The 13,901-nt window shown below is 41.3% G+C and overlaps 1 protein-coding gene across 3 annotated transcripts in view; it reads right to left on the bottom strand.

The window, feature by feature from the left end:
• The window catches only part of ARMH3 (armadillo like helical domain containing 3), a 129,150-nt gene that overhangs the window by 91,109 nt on the left and 24,140 nt on the right, over nt 1-13,901 (bottom strand). For all 3 annotated transcript variants that reach the window (XM_061458947.1, XM_061458946.1, XM_061458949.1), the window contains 5 exons: nt 8,990-9,091; nt 5,042-5,100; nt 3,623-3,688; nt 2,452-2,521; nt 293-353 (listed from right to left, as the gene is read on the bottom strand). In XM_061458947.1, coding sequence (XP_061314931.1) covers nt 293-353; nt 2,452-2,521; nt 3,623-3,688; nt 5,042-5,100; nt 8,990-9,091 — 358 coding nt within the window. The remainder of the gene's footprint in view (nt 1-292; nt 354-2,451; nt 2,522-3,622; nt 3,689-5,041; nt 5,101-8,989; nt 9,092-13,901) is intronic.

The raw sequence follows: 13,901 nt of genomic DNA on the forward strand, positions 1-13,901 counted from the left end.
TCTGGGAAGTGGAGATTCTTGCAATGACTGTATATTATGAAAGTTCTTTCAGACTGAAAAGCTCTTTGTGTTTGATCAAGGAGATTAGAAATCGGTCCAAAAGGTGGAAACTCATTTTGCTTTCAATTTTCTGGCATACAGAGCATTTTAGAAGAAAAGTTGCTGCAGGAGTTCATGCTCCCACCACCAGCCACAAAGTGTTGTTTCAGCCAGAAGACTGCTCTATGACTAGAATTGCACCCAAATTCAAACTTCAAAGGAAATCACAATGAGTCACCCCACAGACACTTACACATAGAGATCCATAGGAAATTCCTTCATCATGTGTGTTACGATGAATTCCACCATCAAATCTGACAGAAAAGAAAATGATAAGGTAAGCATTGACCTAGCTATGGTCAACTTCTAGTAGACAACAGGGAAGTCAAACTACCCCATCTACGTACCTCTACCAGAAAACAGTCCTGCTTAGATGAGAGAAATTTCCCTTGTTTGTTTTGAAGAGCATTAGACATCCTTTAGAATTAAAAAATAAACCCAACCACTGGAAACTGAGGGTATATATTGTAACTCACTTTCAGGCACTGCTTCCCCATAAGCTTTCCCCCACTATTAGTTAAAGTCTACACCATGAATTCTGATGCTTAGAATTGCTCCCATATTTCAAGCCATGTCACAAATGGAAAATTCCATTAAGAAGCACATTTTAGAAAATCGTTCTTACCAGAAATAATGCAGAACTTACATGTTTACTTGAAGAGAAGGCATTGTCGAGAACACTGATTTTTTTCCCTAAAATAAACTCTGAAGCAAGTAAACCAAGTCTGACCTCAACATGGGCTAAACATCTGCTGAAACCTCACTCAAGAGAAAAGATTTAAAAAAATTAGGGAGAATGTCTCTAACATTTTAGAACCCCCAGTGTGAGGCTAAGAGACAAAGAATAGAGAAATACAATAAAAGGGGTAAGTTAGCATGGTTCAGCTAATAACTGCTAACTGAACACAAATGTGTTCTCTGCCCAATACAGCTTCAGTGTCACATGCTTAACCTGGGCTAGTGGCAGCAACTGGAAGATGTCACCTCCTAGGGCACTAATAGCCCAGCAATATGACTCAATTGTGACTAAAAATAGTGTAAGGAAAGAGTGCATGAAGTATAGGAAGATTCTTCATGAAGTTGCTGCGTCCTGACTTCAACAATCACCTGTTTGAAAATGCTGGAGTCTTAGACTGCTTCCAAATCATCAGGCTTAAGGGTCATCAGTGATCCAGACTCCACCCATTTCTGCACCCATTTATGCTTTGGGCCTCCACAGCAATGAGCATCCCAATTTAATCATATGCTCCCTGAAAACCTTTTCATTGTGCCTCTATCTCCACAGGCAAAATCAGACCTAGCTACGGACATTCCTATCAGACTTCTGCTCAGAAAAGACCACATGCCCAGAAAACACATTCACAAATGTGTCCTTTCCAGAGGTTTGCCTTCATCATATCATTGTGACTAACTGTTGTCATGATCACCTAAAACACTGAATATATTAGTCAACATCCTGGGCTGTATCAAAAGGAGCATGACCAGCAGGTCGAAGGAGGTGATCCTGCTCCTCTACTCTGCTCTCGTGAGACCTCACCTGGAGCACTGTGTGCACTTCTGGTGTCCTCAACGTAAAAAAGACATGGAACTGTTGGAACAAGTCCAGAGGAGGGCCACAAGGGATGATCAGGGGACTGGAGCACCTCCCGCGTGAAGGTAGGCTCAGAAAGTTGGGGCTGTTCAGCCTGGAGAAGAGAAGGCTGCGTGGAGACCTCATAGCAGCCTTCCAGTATCTGAAGTGGGCCTATAGGGATGCTGGGGATGGACTCTTCATTAGGGACTGTAGTGATAGGACAAGGGGTAATGGGTTCAAACTTAAACAGGGGAAGTTTAGACTGGATATAAGGAGGAAGTTCTTTACTGTAAGGGTGGTGAGGCACTGGAATGGGTTGCCCAGGGAGGTTGTGAATGCTCGATCCCTGGCAGTGTTCAAGGCCAGGTTGGACAGAGCCTTAGGTGAGATGGTTTAGTGTGAGGTGTCCCTGCCCATGGCAGGGGGGTTGGAACTAGATGATCTTAAGGTCCTTTCCAGCCCTAAATGTTCTACAATCCTATGATTCTAACAGCCCTCCCTATTGTTACTAATTCAGGTAAAAGGCGTCAAGAAGCTTCTGCAAAACTTACTGTAAATTTATACAGGATTTCTTGCTACAGAGCAGTAATCTTGGATTTAATTTCTCTGTGAGCAGCCACATATAAAGAGGGACAGTCCACTGCTGGAAGTATCTTTAGTATGGAACTGCTCTCCTTTTAAGTCAATCCATCTCTCCCCTTGATCCACAAATCTCATATTTCCATTGCAGAATAAAAGGTGCTTCAGGAAGCACAAACACGCGCTTTAACAGTACTCACCAAGCACTGCACACACCAGCGGGCGACAGGGCAGGTTTTTATCTGCTGCTTTCTTTCTATGTCTCATTGGCTTCAAACACACAAAGAAGAGAAGAATTCAGTAGAAGCCTGAAGTGACATTCTGCGTATTACTGTATCTTTTGTGCACATAGTTCCATCAGCACAGGCTTCCCTTTGCCTTTTTTGCCAAATGCTTTCTCATCTATTTAATCCTACAAGCCATGGCTGGAGCAAAATTGTGCCATGCGTTTCAGCATGCTGACTACGGTTTTTGTTTCTCTAGCTGCATAACTGAAGGGCACTGTTATATCATGGGGAGGGGTGGGAGTGGTGGAAGAAGAAATACCACCACACACAAAAAAATGTCAGCACACAGCAATTCCTCCCCCTTGGTTAACACAGTGATTTACTCCTGACCCAGAAGTTTGATCAGCATTTTGATCAGCATGTACAGTATTAAATGGCTTTGGTCTTTATTGTAACAGGCCAGAAAGGTTAACTGAAGGGCAAGTTTGTAGTTAAGTGGAAATAACTAGCATCCGTGTAGTATGCTCACTATAAAGCAAGATGCTTTTTCCTGTCCTGGACTAGGGATACTTTCAAGTGCTGCTGCACTGTCAGATGAGGTGGAACTTGCCAGACATCAAGTTAGGATAACCATTCAAATTACTTGTAAGTACAGAGCTTCATGACACAGGTAAAGACACTTCCTCCACACGTATCCATAAGAAAAAGCTCTGGAAAAAAAAGTCTTAATCCTTGAAGGTGAATCACCCCACCCAGGATGAAGCATAAACCAAATCTGAGCACTCGGTGTAACTCCAGCTGGCAATTAACGTATCACATAAGGGCTAATGCTTGCTGAAGATTCAGGCAGAACATTCTCTCTGACACAGATCTCCTTAGAGACCCCATACACAGCTCCTCCCCAGCTACACAGGCCCCTGAATTCACCGACAGGGAAACCAGCTCTTTGTTCTTTGAAGGAGTGAAATGTTCTGAGAGCAACTTCAAAAATCATTCCCCAACTACTGCATTTCTCACCAGTATTTTCACATGCTTTAGCAATCTAGGTTAGAAGTCTCTGACATAGTTTTCAACATACAGGGACTAAAATCCTCTGTGTTCTCACCACAGAGAGAAAATAGACCATCTGGAAGAAAAAACTCACCATCCTGTGTAGGTTTACTCGAAAATTCATGTTGTCATCATGGAGAAAAGCATTAGCATACTGATCCTATTGAAAAGAGCAAGAAAAGGGAGGAGATATGAATAGCCAGCCAAGGGCCTGACACCTCCCACTTGCCTCTCAAGTCACATGTGTTTCAGTGTAAAAATCCCAACATAGAGCTATAAGGTTATTAAGCCAGCTGTCACCTCCTCTTGTCCTCACCCGTGTCTCCAATCACACAAAAGTGAAACACTCCTGATCCTAATTCCACTCTAACCAAAGTCTGTGCTACTGCTTGTTTTGTTAACAATTTATTTTCTGCTCTCCTCCTTTGCTCATCCAAACTCTGGACTGCACACACCACAGTGGCAAGAGTTTAACAAGTGCTGTATAATTCATGAGTTGGATTTCCATGCAGGTTCCTATGACTGCATGGATGAATGTTTATACTGGCTTTTTGATGGACCCACCATGCCAGAAGTTCCTGCAGTACTAGCAGGTAGGTTTATCAGCTGCACTACCCCTCAGGCAAAGCTCATTCCAGGACCAGCTCTAAATTAAAGTAATTCCTCCAGATAATGCACAGCCAGGTTTGGTAATAAATATACCCTCCCTTTACTACCAGAACCAAAACATGTTCTTACTCTGCAGAAACAGAATCTTGTATTATCTATAGGTCCACCTGAAGAACTTAAGTACCAAACAAATTTAATTATAAATATTTGAAATGCAGATGATTAACTTTCAAGCTGCACCCTGGAGAAACATTACTTCAAAATCCTTACCTTGGCTATCAGCATCACTGCTTTTTATTCTTAATAAAGAATGAAAGTTCTGTACTTGCAAGCAAAATGCAAATGCCACACAAAGTCAATCATCATTCAGGACATCAATCATTCCATTAGCACATACTTCCCATGAGACAGGACCACATTCAGACAGGACTACTGACGTAGCTCTGCAATATTGCTTTCTCACCCTACTATCAGATTTGCTACTTGTCTTGCTTGTAGGCACCTACAGTCATAGAGCTTTCTTTCAGATTCATATCCTTCTTAAGCAGATGGGATATGGCATTGCCCATGCTTAGCATGAAGAGCACAGAGCTGAAAGCCATTAGCACATTGCTCATCTAAAAGCCACACCACAGCGTCATTCAACAGCTGAAAGAGAAAAGGCTTAGGTTCACTCTTTTCTCTCTTCATCTTTGGGAGTTCAGTAACCCAAATAACATGAGCCAACTTTCAAGTGAATTTTAACAGTAATGCATCAGGTTTATTAGCCAAATGTTAAGTGCCTGAGGTCCTCACTACTCAGTACCACTGCAGATCTTCAGCTCCTGCTCAACAGGAGCAGGGGATGTGCATGCAGATAGAGCCCTGTTACCATCTGCTGAACACTTTCAACCAAGAAACCTACCTCTGCTATGCATGTCAGGATAATCAGACACAGCTTGCCACTGTGTAGCCGGTGCTCATCTGCAAAGAAGAAAATACAAGTCCTCCATGAGCCACACAAGCTTAGCAATGCTGTAGAGCGAAACTGCAGCAAGAGAAAAGCCCAGCCTTGGAGATTTTTTATGCTCCTGCTTCCTCCATGATAGCTAGTAGTGCAACTACTCTCATTAAGCATTCGCCCTCTAACCTGACCACTAAATCCCACCAATTTGTCACCAGTCTGTGCAAAGTTTCTGATTTGAAGCTCCAGTAACACTGTAACTATCAAGTGGGGCTTCTGTCTCGTTCAGCTTTACTCCACAGATACCCTAAGTACTGGAGTTGGTCCCTGTCTTTCTGTCACAGCACAGACGTACTTTTCCCTCTCTTAGCCAAGACAGAAAGAAAAAGATCACCGCTGCTTTAGGTTGTGAAACAAGCAGCAAAAGTCCTGGTAGAGGCATAGCATGGTGTAGCAGAACTCCTTTTTATGCTCAAGGTCCTGAGTTTTAACCCCAGTACTGAGAGACATGACCTCCTCTGTGCAAAACCTTGACAGAAGGAAGTCTGCAAAGACCTAGCATTTTAAGCCAAAGGAGTTCACCCTGATTATTTTCCACAACTTGTTACTCATCTTACAGCTTCAAGCAGCTTTTGCCCTGAATGACAACTGGAGGGCTGAAATGCCCACAACTAGAGAGCGACTAAGGCAGAAGAATGCCATTTTTGCCTGGATTATTTAAAACTCACCCTTCTTGATTTTAACCTTGAAATATCAAAAAGATACGTACTGCCAGAGTAACTTGGGATGGGAGAAACCTCTGGTGCAACCTGTGCCCAAAGCAGGGCCAGCTAGTATCAGGTTGTTCAATGCACTGTCCAATCAAGCTCATTTAAAAATCTTTGTTCTAAAAAACAAACCAGTCGCACCACACACACCTCAAAACACAAAAAGGAGGTAGCAACCACAACAACATACAACCAAATTCTAAGGAAGCTTAAAACTGCACATTCCTGAGACCTCCAACAGCTTCTCTAAAGGGTATGACTACCAAACATGCCATCCTAGACACATGCCTTAGAGTCAAACTGGGAGAAGAGAAAAAATCAGAAACAGTTAGACCACTCTCCCATAAATCAGAAGACATCATCAGCCAAACTCCTTGCCTCTTTGCAGGTCACTTTCATAAACACTTTGCTAGTTAGAGTATGTACAATAATCTATAAAAATAGATGGAATGAGCTGTTCCGTCTACTTTGATGCCTCTTTGGTTTTCTTTTCTATGCTGCTGAGGGACAGATGTTTACTAACAAGATGTGTCCTGAAGTGTGCTGATTTCATTGTGCTGCACTAAGTAAGATGAAGAGGAATTTTGGAATGGGAGAATTAAAAGTCTCTTCTATGTCTCCTTACCTCAGCTAAAATGTTTAACTTAAAAGTTTTGTCTTCCAGCAAAGCAGGAGTAATGGCCTCAAAGAACTCTGATACACTGGAGTCTTGTTATTTTCCTTTTGTAAGGCCTCCCTGTATATTTTTGTACCGCTTCTCTCTCTGGGGATTGTACTGTAAAGGCTTCTGTTTCACACCAGGTACTCTGCCTTTAGCCAATGTGTTATGATCATGCCATTTTTAACAGTTATGGGGCAGCTGTGCAGACAGTTACTCACACAGACGCTTCATACTTTCATAGCATCTTTCATTAAAGGAACAAAGCATATGACTTCCTATGGGGAGGTATATCAATATGAACCCTGTTTTACAGATAGGAATAAATGATGCAGAGTTTTTGCTTCTCCCAAGGCAGCTGCCTCTGACTGACACAAGAGAGAAAACAAGTGGAGAATCTGGAAAACACAATCTATTAAATTATGCTCTCTGAGACAGGACCAGAACTGTCTAGTCCTGGATGTGGAACAAAACAGTCTCCCTTCCACGTGTTCCCACCTGTATCAAGACGCATGGAGTAAAGTGGAATTATTCATCCTTCTTTTCTTGTTACTATATTGGTGTGACACAGAGTCATAGAATCATGTAGGTGGGAAGTCACCCTTAAGATCATGGAGTCCAACTGTTAACCTAACAAGGCCAAGTCCACCACTAAACCATGTCCCTAAGTGCCATGTCTATACATCTTTTAAATACCTCCAGGGACGGTGACTCAACCACTTCCCTGGCCAGTCTATTTCATATTTGGTCTTGCACAAGAATTAGAAAACGTTTGGCAAGACCCCATTTATCATCAAAATATAAAGACAAGAATATGCCCATTTGAGACCCAAACCCACTGGGTTGGAAGGCACACTTCTTCTGAATGATCAGTCCATGAAACTCACTGTCACATTACTACCATGGCAGGAAGGAGATTAAGTACATCAGCCACATGAATTTCAAATGTTTTACAAACTAGAACCAAAGCAAAGAAAGAAACATCAATTCCTGTCTCACACAAGAATAAACTCGTCTCTCACTGGCTTGTTTAGTAAAGAACTCTCTCTATTAAATTTCACTCCATCTGAAACTAATCCCGTTTGGCAGTTCCCAAGGCCCAGTGCAGACTCTCCATATTACAGTGATTAATAAGTGCAGAAGTTAAACTGAAAAACATTGTTTCACTAGAGACTTGGATCAGCAAGAAAAACCCTGGGAAAAGCAAATGAGAACAATTAGGGCGCTGGTAAGCCCTCCTCATGTGTGCAATCTATAAAAAATGACTGAGCAAAGACTGATGTGCTTTAGCTTAAAGACAAAAGCAAGAGGAAACATGAAAGCAGACTTCAAATACATAAGGGCCGACACAAAGGAGAAAGAAATAAACCATTCTCGATATCTATCTTGGAGAAGATAACTAGTAAGTAATTTAAATCACAGTGAAGAATTAGAGAGCACATGAAGCTTTCTCACAATAAGGGTAGCTAAACACTAGAATGGATAGTCTAAAAATGATGTGCCACTTTAAGAGTGTCTTCAGGCAACGTTAGCAACATCTTTGAGAAAAGATACAGGTAAACCTGATTCTGCCTTGGTTTTGTGGGGTGCACTAAATATTTTCATTAATTCCTTTTTGGTCCTAATTTGAATTATTCACGTTTTTCTTACTTAGCTTGCATACTGAACAAGAACACAACAGACAGGTACAATTTCACTGCAAGCAGTAGGTACGAGGAAACTCTCCTGCCTGCTCTCTTACTCAGTGCCAAGTGTTCGTGAAGTTCAGTAATCCCTGTTTCATAGCTCTGCAGATACCGTCCTATTTTTGTTCAGCTGTTACATCTCAGTTAGCAGCAGCAGTCCGTAATAGGCTGAAATACGGTACAAAGATCACTTGTTATGTTCACACTATGGTCTTGCCCATACAACCACTGGCCAAAACAGCACTCTTGGGTACCTTGAGCAGGAGATGAAGCAATACTTCAACTCCCACAAAACTATCAGGAGAAACAAAAAGCACAATATGGAAATATATATTCTCAAGCAAATTACTGCCAGTAGAGCGTAAGTTACTGCTGTCTTCTTTATAATCAAAGAGCTACCTGTTTAACCAGCAAGTACCAAAGGACAAAGGAAATATTTCCTCCCAGTGCTGAGCTTTGCCTCCTGTGTCAGCTTCTAAATGTTCTTAAAAATACTTCCCCTCTCTGACAGACAGCTGGGAATCAGATATGCTCACACCCCCTTTATAGAGACAGGCTTGGTTATTAGGTACTATTATTACATTCTTTCCAAATTTGACTTCTCTCCTACCAGCATTAGGTCTCTCCTCATCTCCTAACTCTATCTTGCAATAAGAAATCATTTAATTTTCTCAAAAGGTGGAATCTTCAGTCCTCTAAAGGGACTAGTAAATGTCTATTTATGGAGTGACTAGACATGTTCTTATGCCCTCTTGACTTCAAGAAGCACTGCTTGCTGCACCCAACAGAATGTATTTACCTTTTGTGTCCTGCATCACAATTGAGCTGTACTTCAAGAAGGTTATCAGCAGGTTGCTGGTTTGCACATCAGCGTCCAAAGGCAGCTCTGCAGAGCTTATAACTGGAACAAAGCAGATAAGACACGTTTACCCTCCACAAACACAAGAGACAACTATACAGAGAACCAAGGCACAGACACAGATCTCTGATAGGATCAGCTTATTTACAGTCACCTGTCCTCCTCCTCCTTCATGACCACCCAGCAAAGATTTTGGTTTGAAGACAGGTACCATTCCCTCAGAGACCATTTCTCCCACTCTAAGTACAGGCTGTGGTACCCAACAAAGCAATACCCTTCTCTGTCCTCCCTTCCCCTCTTCCCCAAGGGAGATGAGGTTGCTAGTTTAGCACTCATCAACATTCCCAACCTAGAGAGTTCAAGATATTCACACCAATATCCATTTAATTCTTATAACCAACATAGGGAACATTCACACCATTCTCAGTTTGGCAAGAAACACGTCCAGCAAAGACCCTTTTCAACTTCAGCAGTTTTGGAATTTCGGTTCAAAAAAGTCCACATCAATTCCATTCTTCCCTCCCAACAACAGCCTCTCTCTCTTGCAGAAGCAACACACAAGACACTAATCAAATAGCTACTGCATAACTGAAGTGGTAGAAAAGAGAGGTAGAAAAAGCAGCCTTATAAAAAAAAACAAAACAAAACAAGAAGCAAAAGCAATCATGGATTGCACTAGAGAAATCACAACACAGCAGGGAGCAGAAACATACCCGCAGCAGAACAGCAGCTCATTGGCATTTCTCTAGGACACACTCCCTCCTACCACCAGCTGTACTTTTGAAACCTTAACACTGGACATCATCTGCCTTAGACTTTACAGGAAGCTGTCTCAATTACTCAGCTAATTGCACAACATGCCTCCTGCTCACTCCCCATGTACCATATGAAGCCCTGAGTTTATGAGCTGTCAGGCCTCCAGCATGTGACTGAGCCACATTTTTACCGATGACTGAGCCTGAGCTGCGTGTAAGGGCCAATCTCAGCCTTCCCATTCAGAAAGGCTTTATAAGAAATATTGGAAGGTAGCAAAAATGCAGCATGCATTTAACTGCAGATCCTGCCAGGTAAATCTTATCCTTTAAGATAAATTAGCTCAGACAAAATAAAGACACAAAAGAACCCCAAACAACACCAAACTGAGCTGCTTTAGGAGGACTTCAGTAAAGCATTTAATACAGCTCTGTATGAAAAAATTAGAGATAAGCAGATAGGTGGGAACCAGTACAGAAATTTAAAGTACATCAAAGATCTGGCAAAGGAGAAACAATTGGAGAAATTCTTAGTCTGGGAAAAAAGGTATTACTTGAATTTCTTAGGTATTAGTTTAGGGAATCATTTTCTTTTTTGTGCGAGACCTAGGCACAAGAAACAGCTGCTTGCTAATGAATCTCCTAATAACAGAAAGTGGCGGATACCTAAACACAGAGGAACATCAGACTGCACATAAAGAACAGGATAAAACCAAAGACCATGTAATAAATACAAGATGAAATTCAGTAATACAAGCTATAAGGTCAGGAATTCAAGGGTTATTTCCATGGTAAGCTGAAAGCTCATCAGCTGCAAATGGAATGCTGTGATACCATAGCACACTATCAGATCATGAGATGACGAGCTACCAACACCAAGCACTGAAGACTGTGGCACTACCACATATCCAGAAATGCATTTTCAGCTGAGACAGGAACACTGTAATGCCCACACAAGGTGGTGGTGAGACCTTGTGTCAAACACTGTGCATAATTACGCTGATCCCATGTTCAAGGAGGATGAACTCATACCTGAGCAACTTTAAAGAAAGCCTAGCAAGTTCATTAGAGGAAAAGACTGCCCTTCTATGAGACAGCAAAATACAGAGGCAAGTAGTCCCATGTTTGAAAGAGCTGTGTTCCAAAGACAGATTAAAACATGATAAATGGGCATATACTGACAAGAAATGCAGGATGGAAAGTTGAAGATTTTTAACCAAGGAACAAGATGTTGAAACTGCCTCCCAACAGGAATTGTTGTGAAACAAATTTAACAAATAGAGATCAGTTTAAGGGATTCTAAGATGATGTGCCTGCAAGCACAAGGCACTAGATTCAAAGAGTCAAGAAGATCTTTTGCAGCTCTACATGCCTGTCCTGACCTGACAACACCACCACTGCTCTGGCTGCCCAGAAGCTCAAACTTGCAGGTTTTCAAGTGCAAGAGGTCAGAGGTGGCTTGAATTACAATTGCCAGAAGGCTCTCTCTCTTCTCAAGCTATAAAGATAGCCCAAAATAAAGCACCTTTGCACTGGAAACTGATCTGCAGACCACTAGGACATCTTAATAACTATATTATCTCTTTCCATCTATCCTCAGGAATGTTCAAGGCTTTTCTTACTCTTCAGGAAACAAAAAGGTATTTATGATGAAATTGGACCTTGAAAGAAGTAAGGAATTACTCACATCTGAGTTTTGTATGGCTAGCCTTGGGACTCTGAGAGAAAGAGATCTGATCCTGTATGCAACTGTACTTTGGTTAGAGACAAGTCTGCTTTAACAAACAACACCCTTCCTTAATGCAAGCCTTATATCTCATAACCATGTAATGAGCCAAGTAAGGCTTATTTACCCCTGGAAGTGGAGCAAGCACAGGCACAGAAGGATGAAAGAGACAACAGTAAAATAGAGATTCTTTAAACTGAGCACTGAGAGGCTCAGAGCACAGCAGAGGCTCTCATGGAGCTCAGAATTATACAATCACCTTTAATACAAAATTGTAGCCCTTAGAAACAACAGGCCAAATAGATCAGGGTAATCTCGCTGTTCAAATCACATCAAAGAAATCATAATGGGGCTTTTACCTCCTACAGCCTGCATATCCCCAAGTGTGAGTTCTTTTAGTCCATTCAGTCTTGAAGCTCTGGGGCTCCTGACACATTGCCCAGTCTGTTGGCAAAGTCTATGCAATAAGACTGGAAGCTTTTTCACCCCCAATATTCTGAATAGCTCAAAGATGTAGCTACAAGTCTGAAAAACCTATTTATAGCCCCAGCGGGTCCTTCTGAAACTGTTACAATGAATGCAGTGAATGAATATTTAACAACAGTAAGCAAACTGACATTTAGATAACTATGGTGACAGGCACGCTTGATTTACATATTATGGCTCAACAGTTTCTAGCAAAAGTCTCGTTTGTTTTTTTTTTTTTAATAAAAAGCACTGACTCTGAAGAACACGTCACTGCTTGTCCTGTTCATGCTACAGACCTTCATTTGCTTAAACACAAACGTTGGAACTTTAAAAGGTCTTAATTCACACCATAGGCTAACAGCCAGAGACATTACAAACCAGAGTAAGAACTCATTTTTAATCCCAGACAGCATTAAAAGCATCTGAAACCCATAGATGGATTTTTACATGTTACTCTAAAGCTCAACTATGCTGCTTTATTTTTTAATGCAGGAAAAAGAAACCAATCTTCTCATTCCAAACCCAAAAAGCCTCTTGCTAATTTTCAGCCAGAGGCTAATTCTACAGCTGAGCTGCAAGACCTTAGAAAAAGAGGAAAATTCTGACATACCTTTAAAATTACAGCAAGACTAAAGCACCACCAAACTAAATTAAGCCAAGGTCTTCAAAAAAACCCCCAAAATTATCACAGAGTAGGGATCAGCAAGGTGACAGCAAATAGAAATAAAGAATGCTCCCCGTTGTAATTACTGCATCCTAAGACCAGCTCCTCTTCTTAAACGTAATAACTTACAAGCAGCAAGAAGCCTCAAGCTTTATGAGATTGCTGCCTCTGCTGAAAGCAGGATGGAGTTTTTGTTTTGCTTTTGTTTTTTGGCAAATTAAGAAAAGAGGGTGTGAGCAAGCTGTAGATGTAAGTAAGCATAAATTCTGTTAGTTGTATAATATGGTGTGTGGGTGGATACATTTGCAATGAACAGAAGCCCACAGAATGCCCATCCCTTTGCATTTTACGCTATATGCACAGAGATAGTTGAGACATGGAGGGCTTTTTAACTGAAGCTTTTGATATTCATGGTAGTCAGAGAGAATTCATCCACAAGGAGGATCATCCTTAACTAGGATATCAAATGACCTGAATAGCTGATATAATTGAGTAACCCAGGCTGCTTTTCCCCAATTTCTGAACTGTGCGCTATTCAAACTGACTCTTTGCCTTCATTAAACACTTTCTTCAGATCTAGAGGATACCATTAAGGTACATGACAACAGTCATTTGATTTCCTCCATTAAAGTAGGTTATATCTGTTCATACCTTAAACAAAAGGAGTTTTATTTTAGATGATTTCAAAGTGTATTTATGTGGACACATAACACCTCATTTAGAAGAAAGGTCTCAGGGCAAGCAGCAGTCATTTACAAAGCCTATCAGGAAAAAGGCAACAAGAGGGAGGAATACCTCCACACGCCAGGCTGGATTGAAATGCCACTTAATTCAAAGCTAGGGACAAGGGCATTAATGTCAAGCAGGAATCCACTGTGATTCTATGTAAATCTGTTCCAATGACAAATAATCCCAGGCAAAGAACCAGACACTAGAAATATTCATAAGTAAAGGCCTACACAGAATAACTAATAGGCTGCGTGTATCTTCACGCAGATACCGACTGGGTCAGTACTGTTTTCAGAAGGAATATCAGCATAATTTCATTGAACAAGGCAGAACACAAATGAGTTTGAGTCAAATAACTTTGTTCAAGTTTAGTAAGGTGAGTCGCTCCAGGAGGAGACCACCAGGTCACATCTGCTCCAGACTGACCTTATTAGTTGTCATCTTCAGAAAATGCTTTGCTAGTTATTTTACAGTTCTTAATTGTTACTCCCCAGGAGATCATGATGTTTCTTA

This window comes from Pezoporus flaviventris, unplaced genomic scaffold (assembly GCF_033815535.1).
Source record: "Pezoporus flaviventris isolate CSIRO_AGI_PZ_B2104156 unplaced genomic scaffold, CSIRO_AGI_Pfla_v1 ptg000029l, whole genome shotgun sequence".
NCBI classification, from domain to species: Eukaryota; Metazoa; Chordata; class Aves; order Psittaciformes; family Psittacidae; genus Pezoporus; species Pezoporus flaviventris.